This window comes from Agelaius tricolor, unplaced genomic scaffold (assembly GCF_023055355.1).
Source record: "Agelaius tricolor isolate 1412-34295 unplaced genomic scaffold, bAgeTri1.0.p SCAF_69, whole genome shotgun sequence".
Classification (NCBI taxonomy): domain Eukaryota; kingdom Metazoa; phylum Chordata; class Aves; order Passeriformes; family Icteridae; genus Agelaius; species Agelaius tricolor.
Genome location: NW_027269329.1, coordinates 1,302,086 through 1,320,549, shown reverse-complemented (window position 1 = coordinate 1,320,549; position 18,464 = coordinate 1,302,086). Strand labels below are relative to the sequence as shown.

Sequence of the window (18,464 nt, the reverse complement as noted above, 5' to 3'; positions counted from 1 at the left end):
CCTCCCGTGTGGCAGCACGTGCCTGTGCCCGCGGCAATGTCCCCGTGTCCCCACGGCAATGTCCCCAAACCGGGCAGAGCCAGGACCCTGCGAGAGCTCCCCACGTCCTGGGCTGTCCCCCCGTCTGTCCCTCTCCCTGTCCCCCTGTCCCCCCTTCTTCCTCATTTTTCCATTTTCTCCCCCTTTTCCCCCCTGTTTTTCCAATTTTTCCCATTTTCTTTCCCCCCCCAATTTTCCCCCTTCCCCCCCCTTTTTTCACCAATTTCCCCCATTTTCCCCCTATTTTTGCCCCCATTTTCCCCTTTGCATTCCCCATTTCCCCCCATTTTTCTCCTTCCCCCCATTTCCCCCTTTTCCCCCATTCCCCCCCGTTTCCCCCCCATTTCCCCCTTTTTTTCCCCATTTCCCCCACTTTTCCCATTTTCCCCATTTTCCCCCTTTTCTCCCCCATTTCCCCCCTTTTTGCCCCATTTTTATCCTCTTTTCCCCCCTCTCCTTATTCCATCTCTCCCTCCTCCCCTTCCCTCTCCTCCCAAAGCCTTTCCCCTCTTCCCTTCCCTTGCCGAGTTGCTCGCTGCTATTTTTATGTGAAACAAATTTAAAAAAAAAAAAAAAAATTAAATAAATAAAAACCCACCCCAAAACAGGCGAGGAGGGAGGAGAGTTCTAAAAAAAACATAAAAATGAAATAATCAAAAAAAAAAAAAAAAAATAAATAAATAAATAAAAACCCACCCCAAAACAGGCGAGGAGGGAGGAGAGTTCTAAAAAAAATAAAAATGAAATAATAAATGCAAAGCTCTCGCCCAAAGGGTTGGGATTTTTCTTTCTGCGGGGAAGAAAAGAGGATTTGGGGTTTCTGGAGCGGAAAGGAGCGGCCAGGGCAGGTCCCGGGGTCGCTGCTGTCCCCTCTGTCCCCTCTGTCCCCTCTGTCCCCAGGGCTGGGGTGGCACCAGGGGCTGGGGACAGCGAGGGGACCCGTGGGGTCCATGGGATTTATGGGATTTATGGGATCCGTGGGATCAGTGGGATCAGTGGGATTTCTGGGATCCATGGGAATGGATGGGACGGGATGGGATGGGATTTATGGGATCCATGGGAATGGATGGGGTGGGATCCATGGGACCCATGGGATGGGATTTATGGGATCCATGGGATGGGATCAGCAGCACCCATGGGATGGGATTGATGGGGTTTATGGGGTTTGTGGGGTTTATTGGGTTTGTGGGACCCATGGGATGGGATTGATGGGGTTTGTGGGGTTTGTGGGGTTTATGGGACCCAGGGGATGGGGAGGGGTCCTGAGCTGGAGACCCCAGAAGTGCTGGGAATGTGGGGTCTCATCCCAATGGGATTTGGGATCCCATCCTGACAGGGATCAATCCTGTTTTCCCAGCAATCCCAGCCCCATTTCCCCGGCAATCCCAGCCCCATTTCCCGAGCAATCCCAGCCCCGTTTCCCCGGCAATCCCAGCCCCATTTCCCCAGCAGTCCCAGCCCCATTTCCCGGCAATCCCAGCCCCATTTCCCCGGCAATCCCAGCCCCATTTCCCGAGCAATCCCAGCCCCGTTTCCCCGGCAATCCCAGCCCCATTTCCCCGGCAATCCCAGCCCCATTTCCCCGGCAATTCCAGCCCCATTTCCCGGCAATTCCAGCCCCATTTCCCCGGCAATTCCAGCCCCATTTCCCGGCAATTCCAGCCCCATTTCCCCGGCAATCCCAGCCCCATTTTCCAGCCCAGCGCCGTTCCCGGCCGAGCTGAGCCGGGCCCTGCCCCATCCCTGCCCTGCCCTGCTCCCGGAGCTATTTTGGGATCGGGAATTTGGGATTTGGGATGGGGAATTTGGGAATTTGGGCTCTGGGATCGGGAATGTGGGGCTCCGGGCTCTGGGATGGGGAATTTGGGGCTCTGGGATGGGGAATTTGGGGCTCTGGGCTCGGCCCGGCCCGGAGGGGACGCGGGGACAGCGCTCGGGTCCCCAGGGGTGACCCCGAGATTCCCCCGGGATGGGGTTCCCGAACCCCGGGTTTGGGATTCGGGGATGCCCGGAGAGCGTTCCCCACTCTCCTGGCCCCTTCCCAAAGATCCCGGCCGGGACAATCCCGGGACAATCCCGGGACAATCCCGGGACAATCCCCGCCCTCGGCTCTGGAAAAGCCGGAGCAGCTCCTGGAGGGGGGAATTGTGGGGTCCTGGGGGAATTGTGGGGTCCTGGGGGAATTGTGGGGTCACAGGGGGAGCTGTGGGGTCTGTGGGGTCACAGGGGGAGCTGTGGGGTCTGTGGGGTTCTGGGGGAGCTCTGGGGTCTCCCCATCCCGGTGTCCCCTCCGGTTCAGTGTCCCCCCTGTCCCCCCTGTCCCCCCCCCTGTCCCCCCCCGGTCCCTGTGTCCCCCCCGATGTCCCCAGCCCCACCCCGGCCCCAATCCCGCTCTAATCCCGCAGTAATTAAACCCCAGCCCTCGTTAATTCCTCCTTAATTGCGGCCCGGCCCCAAGCCCCGCACGGCGATGGCCCCGCCGAGAGCTGGCACTGCCACCACTGTCACTGTCCCTGTGCCACTGCCACCACTGCCACTGTCCCTGTGCCACTGTCCCTGTGCCACTGTCCCTGTCCTGGCACTGCCACCACTGCCACTGTCCCTGTGCTGGCACTGCCACTGTCACCGTGTCACCATCCCTGTCCCTGCCATGCCACCGAGAGCCGGCACTGCCACCACTGCCACTGTCCCTGTGCCACTGTCCCTGTGCCACTGTCCCTGTGCCACTGCCACTGTCCCTGTCCTGGCACTGCCACCACTGCCACTGTCCCTGTGCCACTGTCCCTGTCCTGGCACTGCCACCACTGTCACTGTCCCTGTGCCACTGTCCCTGTCCTGGCACTGCCACCACTGCCACTGTCCCTGTGCCACTGCCACTGTCACCGTGTCACCATCCCTGTCCCTGCCATGCCACCGAGAGCCGGCACTGCCACCACTGCCACTGTCCCTGTCCCGGTGTCCCCATCCCTGTCCTGGCACTGCCACTGTCCCCGTGTCCCCATCCCTGTCCCTGGTGTCCCCGTGTCCCCGTCCTTGTCCCCGTCCCCATCTCTGTCCCCAAGGTGGTGGCAGTGGGGTGAGGGATGGGATCCCATGGGCATGGCCTCCCCCGGGACACTGAACGGCCGCGGATGGGGAAACTGAGGCACAGGCGGGGAAACTGAGGCACAGGCGGGGAAAGTGAGGCACGGATGGGGAAACTGAGGCACAGGCGGGGAAAGTGAGGCACGGATGGGGAAACTGAGGCACAGGCGGGGAAACTGAGGCACAGGCGGGGGTTATTCCATGGGGAAACCGAGGCACGGACGGGGAAACTGAGGCACGGATGGGTTATTCCATAGAGAAACTGAGGCACAGGCGGGGGTTATTCCATAGGGAAACTGAGGCACGGATGGGTTATTCCATAGGGAAACTGAGGCATGGATGGGGTTGGGGTTATTCCATGGGGAAACTGAGGCACAGAGGGGCTGTTCCATAGGGAAACTGAGGCACGGATGGGTTGTTCCATGGGGAAACTGAGGCACGGATGGGTTATTCCATGGGGAAACTGAGGCACGGATGGGTTGTTCCATGGGGAAACTGAGGCACGGATGGGTTATTCCATAGGGAAACTGAGGCACGGCTGGGTTATTCCATGGGGAAACTGAGGCACGGATGGGGTTGGGGTTATTCCATGGGGAAACTGAGGCACGGCTGGGTTATTCCATGGGGAAACTGAGGCACGGCTGGGTTATTCCATGGGGAAACTGAGGCACGGGCGCTCCTGCTCCTCCCCGCGGGGCCGGGACTGGGGCGCCTCTCCCGGGGCCGTTCATTCCATTAATTAGCGATGTCTCATTAAGACATCTGCTAACGAGGCCGCAGCTCTGGGCGGGCGGGGGGAACCGTTCCAGCGCTTTCTTCCCATTTTTGAACATTTTTTCAATTTTTTATCATTTTTTCCCATTTTTGAACATTTTCCCCCCACTTTTTAACATTTCCCCCCCATTTTTTAACATTTTTTTCCTATTTTTTAACATTTTCTTCCCATTTCCCTCTCGTTAAATTCGGGATTTTTATTCCTTTTTCCCCCCCCGAATTTTCCCAAAAAAAATCCTCCCCCCCCTGCACGGGCCCGAGCAAACACACAAAAGTCCTAATTAGACATTAATTAGACATTGTTCCTGCGCTAATTAATGAACGCCGCGCCAATCCAGGGGGGGGAAGGGGCGGATTGGGGGGGTCGGGGGGGGAATTTTGGGGGGGTCAGGGGGGGGTTTGGGGGCTCTGATTTGGGGAGGGGTCCCTGGAGCCTTTGGGGGGCTCAGTTTTGGGGGCTTCAGGGCGGTTTTTTGGGGCTCAGGGGGGTTTTGGGGGGGTCAAGTCCGAGTTTTGGGGGGTTTGGGGGCTCTGATTTGGGGAGGGGTCTCTGGAGACCATGAGGGGCTCAATTTTGGGGGGTCAGGTGGGATTTTGGGGGCTCAGGGGGAGTTTTGGGGGCTCTGATTTGGGGAGGGGTCCCTGGGTCTATGGGGGGCTCAATTTTGGGGGGTTCAGAGCCGTTTTTGGGGGTCAGGGGGGTTTTGGGGGGGTCAAATCCGAGTTTTGGGGGGTTTGGGGGGCTCTGATTTGAGGAGGGGTCCCTGAAGCTTTTGGGGGCTCAATCTGGGGGGGTCAGGTGGGATTTTGGGGAGGTTTTGGGGGGTCAGGGGGAGTTTTGGGGGCTCTGATTTGGGGAGGGGTCCCTAAAGCCTTTTGGGGGCTCAGTTTGGGGGGTTCAGAGCCGTTTTGGGGGCTCAGGGGGAGTTTTGGGGGCTCTGATTTGGGGAGGGGTCCCTGGGTCTATGGGGGGCTCAATTTGGGGGGTTCAGAGCCGTTTTTGGGGGGTTTTGATCCACCTGGGTCATTCCAGGAGTGAAATTCAGGAAGTTTGGGATTTTTCTGGGTTTTTGGGGGTTTTTTTTGGGGTAATCGGGATTTTCTTGGGGACATTCAGGGTTTGTTTTTTTGGGGGGGATTTTGGATTTTTTGGGGAGGTTTGGGGTTTCCTTGGCGGGGGAGATTCCGGATTTTTTTGGGATGAGATTCCGGATTTTTTAGGGATGAGATTCCGGATTTTTTTTTAGGGTGGAATTTTTTTTTTTAGGGATTTTTTTAGGGTGGAATTCAGGATTTTTTTAGGGAGGATTCTGGACTTTTTTTGGGGGGAAGATTCTGGATTTTTTTGGGAGATTCGGGGTTTTTTTGGGGGAAGATTCTGGATTTTTTTAGGATGAGATTCTGGATTTTTTTGGGGGAAGATTCGGGTCTTTTTTAGGGTGGAACTCAGGATTTTTTAGGGGGAATTCTGGACTTTTTTGGGATGAGGCCCTGGACTTTTTTGGGGGGTGGGAATTCTGGGTTTTTGGGGGATATTCGGGGTTTTTTTTGGGGGGGATATTCGGGGTTTTTTGGGGGGAGATTCAGGATTTTTTGGGGGGATATTCGGGTTTTTTTTTGGGGGAGATTCGGGGTTTTTCTGGGGGCAGTTTTGGGGTTTTTTGGGGGGAGATTCGGGGTTTTTTTGGGGGATATTCGGGGTTTTTTTTGGGGGAGTTTCGGGTTTTTTTTTGGGGTGTCCCGAGCGCTGCCGCTCCCGCTCCCCCCTGGCTGCGGTCGATGATCCCACACTCCTGGAATTTGAGGAATTTCCTGCCAAGGCTCCCTCTGGAAAGGCAAAAACGCCGAGGTTTTAACCCTGTGCTCCCCGGCCCGCCCGGGCTTCCGGGACTCGTTTCTGATTTTTGGACAATTTCTGATTTTTTGGATAATTTCTGATTTTTTTGGGATAATTTCTGATTTTTTTTTTATAATTTCTGATTTTTTTTTATCATTTCTGATTTTTCTTGGGATAATTTCTGATTTTTTTGGGATAATTTCTGATTTTTTTGGGATAATTTCTGATTTTTTTTGGGATCATTTCTGATTTTTTTGGGATAATTTCTGATTTTTTTTAGATCATTTCTGATTTTTTTGGGATAATTTCTGATTTTTTTTGGATCATTTCTGATTTTTTTGGGATCATTTCTGATTTTTTTTGGGATAATTTCTGATTTTTTTTGGACAATTTCTGATTTTTTTTAGATCATTTCTGGTTTTTTTGGGATAATTTCTGATTTTTTTTGGATAATTTCTGATTTTTTTGGGATAATTTCTGATTTTTTTTGGGATCATTTCTGATTTTTTTTGATCATTTCTGATTTTTTTGGATCATTTCTGATTTTCCCCCGATTTCTCCCCGGGACGGGAATCGCTGCTTTCCACAGCACAAACCGAATTTCCGTGCCTCAGTTTCCCTCCCCGCTCCTCTCCTTGACCCCGAGGGTTCCACCCCTGCCCTAAATGCCCCTAAAAACCCCGAAACTGCCCCAAAAATCCCCCCAGAGCCGCCCGTCCCGAATTCCCTTTTTTTCCCATCTTGATTGAATCAAATCCGCTCGGAAATTTCTTTTCTTAAATAAAAATTTCACCAAAGGAGGGAAAGGAGGAGGAAAAAGGGGCCGGGAATTGTCCCCCCAAAAGTGGCCCCAGATCCGGGATGTTCCCAACTCCAGCCCCAAGGAGGGGAAAAAAGGGGGGAAAAATGGGAATTTCGGGCAAAATCCACGTTGGGAAGGGAGGGAAAAAGTGAAAATGGGGAAAAATCCAACCGGGGAAGGGGAAAAATGTGGAATTTTGGGGAAAATCCGCCTGAAGAAAGGGGGGGGGAAATGGGAATTTTGGGGGAAGTTCATGAGAAGAAAGGAGGAAAAAGGGAAATTTGGGAAAAATCCACGTGGGGAAAGGAGGGAAATGTGGATTTGGGGAAAAATCCACCTGGAAAAAGGGGGAAATGTGGATTTGGGGGAAAATCCACGTGGCTAAAGGGGGAAAATGTGAATTTTGGGGGGAAAATGTGGATTTTGAGGGGAAAATGTGAATTTTGAGGGGAAAATGTGGATTTTGACGGAAAAAATGTGGATTTTGAGGGGAAAATGTGGATTTTGGTAAAACCCCACGTGGCTAGAGGGGAGAAATGTGGATTTTGGGGGGAAAATGTGAATTTTGGGGGGAAAATGTGAATTTTGAGGGAAAAAACGTGGATTTTGAGGGGAAAATGTGGATTTTGGTAAAACCCCACGTGGCTAAAGGGGAAAAATGTGAATTTTGGGGGGAAAACCCCCCTGGGCACGGCTCCCTCGGGACACCCCGAGGGTCTGGGGTGCTCCCGGTGCCGGAGCCTTCATCCCGCTCCTCCTCCTCCTCCTCCCCCTCCCCGATTCCCCTTTAATTAAAAAAAAAAGAAAAAGAAAGAAAAAAATTCAATTTTTCCCCCCCGTTCCCATGGCAACGCCTGCAGCCGCTCTCGCCTTGGAAATAAAAGTTGTTTTTTCCTTCCCCCCCCTCCTCCTCCTCCTCCTCCTCCTTTTCCTCCTTCCCTTCCCATTCCCATCCCAAGCCCCCCCCGGATTTTGATTTCCATTTGGATCATAATCCGCCCGTTGCCATGGCAACGCTGCCAGCCCTTTCTGTCCCAGCCCTTGCAGAAAAGGCCTCCTTCCCCTTTTCCCCCTTTTCTTCCCTTTTCCCCCCCTTTCCTCCCCGCTTTTCCCCCCATTTCCCCCCATTTTTTTCCTTTTCCCCCCTTTTTTATCCTTTTTCCCATTTTCCCCCTTTTTCCCCCCATTTTTCCCCGCTCCTCCCTCCCATCCCAGGGGTCCCGGTGTCACTTTTGGGGGTGGGGGCACAGGAGGGGCTGTGCCAGACCCTGGCGCCTCTGGGTGCACCCCGGAGACCCCAAATCCCAAAATCCTGAACCCCAATCCCCGATCCCAAATCCCAAATCCCAAATCCCCGATCCCAAATCCCTGATCCCAAATCCTTGCTCCGAAATCTAAAATCTCAAATCCCAGATGCCAAATAAGAAACCCTAAATCTCAGATCCCAAATCCCAAATCCCAAATCCCCAAATCCTAAAATCCCAAAATCCCAAACCCCAGATCTCAAATCCCCAATCCCAGATCCCAAATCTCAAACCTCGAATCCCAAATCTGAAATCTAAAATCCCAAATCCAAAATCCAAAATCCCAGATCCCAAACCCCAACCCCAAACCCCTGATTCCAAATGCCAGATCCCAAACCCCAAAATCCCAAAATCCCAAATCTCACATCCCTGATCCCAAAATCCCAAATCCCCAATCCTAATTCTGAAATCTAAAATCCCAGATCCCAAATCCCAAAGTCCCAGATCCCAAATCTCACATCCCTGATCCCAAAATCCCAAATCCCCGATCCTAAATCTGAAATCTAAAATCCCAGATCCCAAATCCCCAATCCCAAACCCCAAACCCCAAATCCCCGATCCCCAAAATCCCCAAATCCCCAAATCCCCAAACCCCGACCCTTTTCCCACTGTTCCCCCTGGATCTGCCCCGGCTCCCATGGGGTCTCTGTGGGGCTGGGGGGGATTTGGGGGGTTCTGTCCCCATGGGCGGATTTTGGGGGGGATTTTTGGGGGGATTTGGGGGTTCTGTCCCCATGGGCGGATTTTGGGGGGGATTTTGGGGGGATTTGGGGGTTCTGTCCCCATGAGGGGATTTTGGGGGGGATTTTTGGGGGATTTGGGGGAATTTTGGGGGTTCTGTCCCCCCCCCGTCCCCCCCTTTTCCCCGAGCCGGGTTTATGCAAATGAGCCGCGTGCCCGGGAGAGCGCAATTAGCGCCGAGCGAGAGCCGGAGCGATTAATGAGGAGATAATGAAGGGAAGAGGAGCCGGGGGGGGGAGAACGGGCGGGAAATGGTGGGGAGGGGGCGGAACTGCCGAGAAACCCCAAAATCACCGAGAAACCCCAAAATTACCGAGAAACCCCAAAATCACCGAGAAACCCCGCGAGAATTCCCGAGAATCCCCGAAAACTACCGAGAATTCCCGAGAATTGCCGAAAATCCCCGAGAAGTCCCGAGAATTGCCGAAAATGGCCGAGAATTCCCGGGAATTGCCGAAAATGGCCGAGAATTGCCGAAAATTCCCGAGAATTGCCGAAAATTCCCGAAAATGGCCGAGAATTGCCGAAAATGGCCGAGAATCGCCGAAAATCGCCGAAAATCACCGAAAGTCCCCGACAATTCCCGAAAATGGCCGAGAATCGCCGAAAATCACCGAAAGTCCCCGAGAATTACCGAGAATTCCCGAAAATGGCCGAGAATCGCCGAAAATCGCCGAAAATGGCCGAAAGTCCCCGAGAATCCCCAAGAATTGCCGATAATCCCCGGTAATTCTCAAAAATTCCCCAAAATACCCCCAAATCCATGAAAATTCCCAATATTTCCCCATAATTCAGGATACTAATTCCCAAAAATTCCCCAAAATTCCCAATAATTCCTGATAATTCCCAAAAATCCATGATAATTCCTGAAAATTCCCCAAAATCCATGATAATTCCTGAGAATTCCCAATGATTCCTGATAATTCCTAAAAACTCGGATATTAATTCCCGATAATTCCCGTAAATTCCCAATAATTCTCAAAAATTCCCAAAAAATTCCCGAAAATTCCCCCAAAACTGCTGAAAGTCCCCGAGAATTCCCGAAGCCCAACCCGAGCTGGGCATTCCCAGGGTCTGCCCAGGTGGGCAAAACTCGGGATTAAATCAAGCCTGGATTAAAGCAGGGGGATTAAAGGAAGAAATCATTAATGAATGAATAAATGAATGAATCAATGAATAAATTAATGAATTAACGATTAATGAGCTGGGGCAGAGGCGCCGCCCCTGAGGTCGCCTCAGGGACACAAAGGGAACCAGGAGAAGGTTCTGGGGCCTCCGGGGTTGGGGTTTCCTACCCCAAATCACAAAAAATCACCCCAAATCACCTGAAATCCCCCCAAATCCCATTCCCAGGGACTGGGGACACCCAGGGCGCTCCTGGCCCTGTCCCCGTCCCTGCCACAAAATTTGGGGTCAAGGGGTCACATCCCATGGGATCCCAAATCTTGTGGGATCCCAAATCCCAGGAGATCCCAAACCCCCCAGGGTCCCAAATCCCTTGGGGTCAGGTCCCTGCTGTCACCTCTCCCATGTGAGGGAAGGGAAGGAAGGGAATAAAATAAAATAAAAAATAAAATATAAATATAAAATATATAAAATAAAATTAAATTAAAATGTAAAACAAAAAAAAAATTAAAATGTACACAATAAAAGAAAAAAAATATAAAATAAAATTTAAAATATAGTATAAAATTAAAAAATAAAATGAAAAAAAGGCATAAAATAAAATAAATAAAAAACCCCGCAGAGAGAAGAAGAAGGGCCCAGAAAATGAATAAATATTTCAATTTGAGGTGCAATCACGGCGAGTGATTGAAACGGGGAAGAATAATGGCTTTCATTTAGATAAGATACAGAAAATTATTTAGTGAGAAATGAAGAGTGATGAGCCCCATTCAGCGCCAGGCCCGAGTGCCCCCCACGGCGGGAGGGACCCCAAAACCGCCCAGAATTCCCCCAAATTCCAGCCTGCTCCAGGGTGAAACCCCACGTTCTACAGAGAAAACCCCACATTTTACAGAAAACCCCACATTTTCCAAAAAACCCCCACATTTTACAGAAAACCCCACATTTTACAGAAAACCCCACATTTTACAGAAAACCCCCACATTTTACAGAAAAAAACCCAAAAATCTCCAGGAAAAACGCTGAATTTTCCAGGGAAACCCCACATCTTCCCAAAATCCCCCACATTTTACAGAAAAAACCCCAAAATTTTCCATAAAAGCCCCAAATTTTGACCCGGCATTGGGGCAAGGCTCCTGTGGGAGGTGACGGTGGAGGGAGAGGGGTGGGATTGGGATGGGATTGAAGGGATGGGTTTGGGATGGGTTTGGGGTGGGTTTGGGATGGGATTGGGGTGGGTTTGGGATGGGTTTGGGATGGGATTGAAAGGATGGGATTGGGATGGGTTTGGGGTGGGTTTGGGATGGGATTGGGGTGGGTTTGGGGTGGGTTTGGGATGGGATTGGGATGGGATTGGGATGGGTTTGGGATGGGATTGGGGTGGGTTTGGGATGGGTTTGGGATGGGATTGAAAGGATGGGATGGGTTTGGGATGGGATTGGGATGGGATTGGGATGGGATTGGGGTGGGTTTGGGGTGGGTTTGGGATGGGATTGGGATGGGATTGGGATGGGATTGGGGTGGGTTTGGGGTGGGTTTGGGATGGGATTGGGATGGGTTTGGGATGGGTTTGGGGGTCGCAGGGATTGTCACGCAGGGATGTGAGCCCTGATCCCAAACCGGAGCCATTGATCCCAAAATGGAACCATCCCAAAACGGATCTGTCCCATTCCAAACTGGAGCCATTGATCCCAAACTGGAGCCATCGATCCCAAACTGGATCCCTCCCATCCCAAACTGGAGCTGCCCCAGCCCAAACTGGAGCCATCCCACCCCAAATGAGCCATCAATCCCAATATGGGGCCATCCCAAAACAGACCTGTCCCATTCCAAACTGGAGCCATTGATCCCAAAATGGATCCACCCCATCCCAAACTGGAGCTGCCCCATCCTAAACTGGAGTCATCCCAAACAGAGCCATCCCAAAACGGAGCCATCGATCCCAAAATGGAGCCATTGATCCCAAAATGGAACCATCCCAGAACGGACCCGTCCCATCCCAAACAGAACCATCCCAAACTGGAGCCATCGATCCCAAACAGAACCATCCTGAACGGGACTTGTCCCATCCCAAAACGGAGCCACCAATGCCAAACCAGATCCCTCCCATCCTAAACTGGAACTGTCCCGCCCCAAACCGGGAACATCCCATCCCAAACCGGGAACATCCCATCCCAAACCGGGAACATCCCATCCCACACCGGATCCTTCCCATCCCACCCGGAGCCGTCCCATCCCAAACCGGGAACGTCCCACTGCACACCGGAGCCGTCCCTCCCCGTTAAACCGGAGCTGTCCCCGTTAAACCGGAGCCGTCCCTCCCGGTTCCCCGGGTCCCTCCCGGTTCCCCCCGGTCCCTCCCGGTTCCCCCGGTCCCTCCCGGTTCCCCCGGGTCCCTCCCGGTTCCCCCCGGTCCCTCCCGGTTCCCCCCGGTCCCTCCCCGTACCCCGGGTCCCTCCCGGTTCCCCCCGGGTCCCTCCCGGTTCCCCCCGGTCCCTCCCGGTTCCCCGGGTCCCTCCCGGTTCCCCCCGGTCCCTCCCGGTTCCCCCGGTCCCTCCCGGTTCCCCGGGTCCCTCCCGCCGTTCCCCGCGTGCCCCGGGCGGGAGCGCGGCCGCTTTTGTTCCCGGGGCCCGCGGAGCCCCCGGCGCTGCCCCGGAGCTGCCCCGGCCCCGCGGGGGTCCCGGCGCTGCCCCGGGGGTCGCGGCCCCACCGGCGCCTTCCTCCCGCTCCTCCCCAAAGCCCCGCGGTCCAGGCGGCGTTTTTGGGCTTTTTTGGGGCTTTTTTTGGGTTGTGGGTTTTTTTTGGTTTTTCCTTTTTTTTTTTCTCCCTTTTTTTTCCTTTCCCTTCCCCTCTCTCCTCTCGGCATCTTAGCAACGCCGCCCCCTTAATTAAAAATTAGATTGGATTTTGCAGCTGGGAAGCGCCGGAGGCCGCGCTGGGGCAGAGCCCGGCCCCGGCCCCGCGCACAGGGGGGGACCCCTCCCCAAAATCCTCCCCGCGGGGATGGGGGCGCCCCCCCCGCGCCCCCCGAGGGTTTCTGGGGGGTTTTGGGGACCCCCGGCCCCCCCCAGCCCCGCGGCTTTTCCTCAGCGTGACCTTGGCAGAGCAGCTCCCCCCGTGCCTCAGTTTCCCCCGGGGAGGAATTTGGGGGTCCTGGGGGGGGGGGGGGGGGGGGGGTCGGGTTGTTCCCCACCCCCACCCCGGGAGGCGGCTCTGGGGGGGTGGGGGTGGGAAATGGGGGGGTCCGGGCTGCCCCAGACCCTTCCCCAAGCAATGCCCGGGTTGGGGTCCGGGGGTCCCCCCGGAGGCGGCCCCTGCGCTCGCCACGGACGGACGGACGGACACACGGACAGACCCGCCCGGCCGGGTCGAGTCCCCCCCCATCACCCTCAGCCCTGTCCCCCCCCCCCAGCCCCTCCCGGGGGTCCCGTTTGACCCCAGGGTCCCCGAACCGGCCCCGGGACCCACATCGGGGGGGCCCAAACCCCGGTCCCGGCCCGGGGGCTCCAACAGGACCGGAACCGGGGGAACGGAGCGGCCCCGGCGAGGGAGAACCGGGCCCGGTTCCGTCGGGACCCCCCGGTACCGAGAGGCGGTCCAGGAGAACCGGGCCCGGTTCCATCAGGAGCGAGGGGGGCTCCACGAGGAGCAGTCCCGGGACCGCGCAGAACCGGGCCCGGTCCCACCGCGATCCCCCGGTACCGAAGGGGGGGTCCACGAGAACCATCCCTGGGGTCCGGGAGAACCGGGCCCGGTCCCACCGCGATCCCCCGGTACCGGGAACCCACGAGACCCCACGGCGGGAATCGGCAAAACCGGGCCCGGCATTGAGCGGCACCGGCCGCGATTCCATCCGAACCCTCCGGTACCGCCAGCGGCGGCCGCGGGCCCGCCGGCACCGCCAGAACCCCCGGGACCCCTCGGAACCCCCGGTACCGGCCGGGGCCGGGCTCTCGTTCCTCCCTCCGGGAACGGGCGGGACCGGCGGCGAGCGGGGCTGGAGCGCTGCCCGCGGAGTTGGGAACGGCGCTCCCGGTCCCGCTCCCGGTGCCGCTCCCGGTGCCGCTCCCGGCGCCCCCCGGTGCCCCCGGTGCCCCCGGTGCCCCCGGCCCGTGCCCACCTTGCCCGCGGGTCCCGGCGAGAGTCAGCAGGCACAGGAGGAGGATCCGCATCTCCCGTCCCGTGGCGGCGGCCGCGCTCCGGGGCCGGGCCCGCCGGGGGCTCCGGTTGGGGGCTCCGCTTTGGGGGCTCCGCTTGGGGATCGCCGCCCCGCTCGGCCCCGCGCCGCCCCCGGTACCGGCGGCGCTCTGGGCGAGCCGAGCCTGGCCCGGCCGGGCCGGGGCCGGGCAGGGGCCGGGAAGGGCCACGGAGCTCCGGCGGCTCCGCTGCGAGCCCCGAGCGAGCGGCGGCGGCGGGGGCGGGGCGGGGGGCGGAGGGGGCGCCGGGAGGGGGAGCGGGAGCGGCGGGAGCGGGGGGAGGAGGAGGAGGAGGAGGAGGAGGAGAGGGAGGAGGAGGAAGGGGGAGAGCGGGGACGTGCGCGCGTGTCACGCGTGGGGCTGCGCGGGGAGCGCGCGGTGGGGCGGGAGAGCGGGGCTGGGGCGGGAGAGGGGGGATTGGGGAGGGAGAGGGGGGATTTGGGGTGTGTGAGAGGGGTTTGGGGCAGGAGAGGGAGATTTGGGGCAGGAGAAGGGGGATTTGGGGCGAGAGAAAGGGGATTTGGGGCAGGAGAGAGGAATTCGGGGCAGGAGAGGGGAATTTGGGGTGTGCGAGGGGGATTCGAAGGGGATTTGGGGTGTGCGAGCCGGACTTGGGGCAGGAGAGCGGGGTTTGGGGTGTGCGAGGGGGATTTGGGGTGGGACAGGGGGGTTTGGGGTGTGCGAGGGGGATTTGGGGTGGAGGAGCCGGATTTTGGAGCGGGTTTTGGGGTGTAAATGCGCGGTTTGGGCTGTGCACGTGTGTATTGGGGTGTAAACGTGGGGTGTCTCAGGGCGTGCGCTCGTGTTTTGGGGTGTAAATGGGTCTGTTGGGGTTCACACACACATGTTTGGGGTGTGGATCTGTGTTTGGGGCCTGTGCGCACACACGTTGGGGTGTGGATCGGTGTTTTGGGGTGTAATTGTGTGTTTTGGGGTGTAATTGTGCGTTTTGGGGTGTTCGTGCACCCCTGTTCCCACATGTCGCCCATGTTCGCACTCGTGTCGGGTGCGCATCTGCATTTCGGGGCTCACATCTGCCCTTTGGGGCTCACATCTGCATTTCGGGGCTCACATCTGCATTTCGGGGCACACATCTGCATTTCGGGGCTCACATCTGCCCTTTGGGGCGCACATCTGCATTTCGGGGCTCACATCTGCATTTCGGGGCGCACATCTGCATTTCGGGGCTCACATCTGCCCTTTGGGGCGCACATCTGCATTTCGGGGCTCACATCTGCATTTCGGGGCACACATCTGCATTTCGGGGCTCACATCTGCATTTCGGGGCTCACATCTGCATTTCGGGGCTCCCATCTGCCCTTTGGGGCTCACATCTGCATTTCGGGGCGCACATCTGCATTTCGGGGCGCTGCTGCTGTGCTCCCACATCTGCCCACGGCCCGGGAGGCCCGGGCACACCTGGCCGTGCCCACCTGGGGGTGCGGCCGCGCACATCTGGCCCCTCCTGGCCCCTCCCGCGCACATCTGGCCCCGTGCGTGTCCCCGTGCGCACCCGCGTGCGTGGGAGCTCCTCCATCTTCCCGGGATTTTTCTTTTCTTCAGGGCTGGAATTTTTTTTTTTTTTTTTCCCTTTCCTCTTTTTTGAGCTTTTTCTTTTTTATCCCTCTCTCTCTCCTTTTTTTTTTTTTTTTCCCTCTTTAATCTTAAATAGAATTTTCTTTTTTTTTTTTTTTTTTCTTTTTTTTCCTCCCGCCTGGAGGGATTTGGAGGAAACCTGGGAAAAACGGAGCTGGGCCAAGGGGGTCGGGGAGCACCGCGACCAGAGGCCGCCCAGCCCCTCCTTCCCGGAGTTTTTTTCCATGGAAAAGTCCATTTTCTCCCATTTTTTTCCCTTTCTCCCGGGGATTTCCAAGCATTTTTTTCCCTTTCTTGGCAGCGCTCCCGGGCCTTGTCCCGTTCGGGACGCACCGAGGGCTCCCTCTCGTTTTTCCACGGCTCCCCCAGCCCCAGGAATTCCCAAATTCCCGGGGGGGCGGCACCAGAAGATTCCAGTTCCAAAGCGCCCGAGCTGGGCCGCAGCGAAACGGGGTGAAAAGATCGGGTTTTTGTTAAAACCAATCCCCCGGGCTGGGACGGCGCTCCCGGACACCGCCGGGCCCCTGGGGCCTTTTTGGGGTTTTCTCCCAAATCCACCCGAATTCTCCACTCGGTGCCGGACGGTCCCGGGAGCGGGAGAGGCCCCGGAGCTGGCGGGAATGTGGGGAGGAGGAGGAGGAGGAGGAGGAGGAGGAGGAGGAGGCGGGAATTCGCTGACGGGTCAGGAAAAGCCGCTGTGTCCGCACTCGGGAGCCGGGCAGGGGCACCGGGGGCACGGGAGAGGCAGCGGGGACCCCAAAACCTGGGAGGGACAGGAGGAGGAGGAGGAGGAGCAGGAGGAGGAGGAGGAGGAGGAGGTGTCACGGCCTGGGCAGCTCGGCTGCAGCTTTAACCCGGGCTTTGGTCCCTTATCCCGGGTTTGTTCCGTTATCCCGGGTTTGGTCCATTATCCCGGGTTTGATTCCTTATCCCAGAGTTTGTTCCGTTATCCCGGGTTTGATCCCTTATCCCAGAGTTTGGTCCCTTATCCCAGGGTTTGTTCCGTTATCCCGGGTTTGGTCCCTTATCCCAGAGTTTGGTCCATTATCCCGGGTTTGTTCCGTTATCCCGGGGTTTGTTCCGTTATCCCGGGTTTGATCCCTTATCCTGGGTTTGATCCCTTATCCCAGAGTTTGATCCCTTATCCCGGGTTTGTTCCGTTATCCCGGGTTTGATCCCTTATCCCAGAGTTTGATCCCTTATCCCAGAGTTTGTTCCATTATCCCGGGTTTGTTCCGTTATCCCGGGGTTTGTTCTGTTATCCCAGGTTTGTTCCCTTATCCCAGAGTTTGATCCCTTATCCCAGAGTTTGGTCCCTTATCCCGGGTTTGGTCCATTATCCCGGGTTTGATCCCTTATCCCAGAGTTTGTTCCGTTACCCCGGAAATGTTTCACCCATAATCCCAGTTTTGGGCCCATTTTCCTGGTGTTTGGTCAATTATCCCAATGTTTGTTCCGTTATCCCGGAGTTTGACCCGTAATCCCAATGTCTGGCTCGTTATCCCAGTGTTTGGTCCATGATCCCAGTTTTGGGCCCATTTTCCCAATGTTTGGTCCATTATCCTGGAGTTTGGTCTGTTATCCCAGAGTTTGGCCCATAATACCCAATGCTTGCTCCATTATCCTGGGGCTGGATCCCAAATCCCCACACTGGATCCCAAATCCCCACATTGGATCCCAAATCCCCACATTGGATCCCAAATCCCAACACTGGGAAATGTCGAATCCCCCAGCCCACGGGACCCCAGTTTTGGGATTGCTCCCCAATCCCAAAATTCCACATCCAATCACGGAGCAGCCGGGGGGAAACGGGCCCAGAATTCTGGGACTGGCACCCCAAGTTCCGGGATTGGCACCCCAAGTTCCGGGAATGGCACCCCAAATTCTGGGATCAGCACTCGGAATTCCAGGATTCTCACCCGGAGCTCTGGCTCTGGCACTGGGCCCGCGTTCCTCGCTCTGCAGCGCCGGGGGCGGGCGGGGTCTGCGCTGAGCCGTGAAATCCCAATCTGTGCCGGAATTCCCAGGATATCCACCCGGATCCTGTGAAATCCCAATCTGTGCCGGAATTCCCAGGATATCCACCCGGATCCTGTGAAATCCCAATCTGTGCCGGAATTCCCGGGATATCCACCCGGATCCTGTGAAATCCCAATCTGTGCCGGAATTCCCGGGATATCCACCCGGATCCTGTGGAATCCCAATCTGTGCTGGAATTCCCGGGATATCCACCCGGAGCCTGTGAAATCCCAATCTGTGCTGGAATTCCCAGGATATCCACCCGGAGCCCGTGGAATCCCAATCTGTGCTGGGATTCCCGGGATATCCACCCCGATCCTGTGAAATCCCAATCTGTGCCGGAATTCCCGGGATATCCACCTGGAGCCCGCGGCTCCCGGCAGATCCCAGATCCCAAAGGGAAATGTTTGGGATGGAGCAGGAAGAACCTTGGGGTGGATGAAGAAAATATTTGGGATGGACCAGGAAGATCTTTGGGATGGACCAGGAAGATCTTTGGGATGGACAAGGGGAATCTTTGGGGTGGCCAAAAGGATTTTTGGGGTGGCCAAAGGGATCTTTGGGATGGCCAAGAGGATCTTTGGGGTGGACCGGGAAAATATTTGGGATGGATGAAGAAAATATTTGGGATAGACCAGGAAGATCCTTGGGATGGACCAGGGAGATCTTTGGGGTGGCCAAGAGGATCTTTGGGGTGGATGGGGAAAATATTTGGGAAGGACGAGGGAAATATTTGGGATGGATGAGGAAGATCCTTGGGGTGGCCAAGGAAAACCCTCCTGGCCAGCCCCAGGATCTCCATCGGGATTCCCTGGGGATCTGGGGCCCTGGAATTGGGATGAAAGGCAGGAATTCCACGATTTCCATGGGTTTTTAGATTTTTGGGAAGCGTTTCCGCGGGGGAAGGAGCAGCCAGGCCGGAGCCTCCAGCCCTTCCCATCCAAATG

At 56.2% G+C, this 18,464-nt stretch overlaps 1 protein-coding gene across 1 annotated transcript in view; it reads right to left on the bottom strand.

Moving 5' to 3' along the window:
* The window catches only part of KIRREL1 (kirre like nephrin family adhesion molecule 1), a 31,409-nt gene extending 17,187 nt beyond the window's left edge, over positions 1 to 14,222 (bottom strand). Inside the window, exon 1 of the mRNA XM_071417461.1 lies at positions 13,827 to 14,222. Coding sequence (XP_071273562.1) covers positions 13,827 to 13,878 — 52 coding nt within the window. The 5' untranslated portion in view covers positions 13,879 to 14,222. The remainder of the gene's footprint in view (positions 1 to 13,826) is intronic.
* Between the last annotated feature and the right edge of the window lie 4,242 nt (positions 14,223 to 18,464).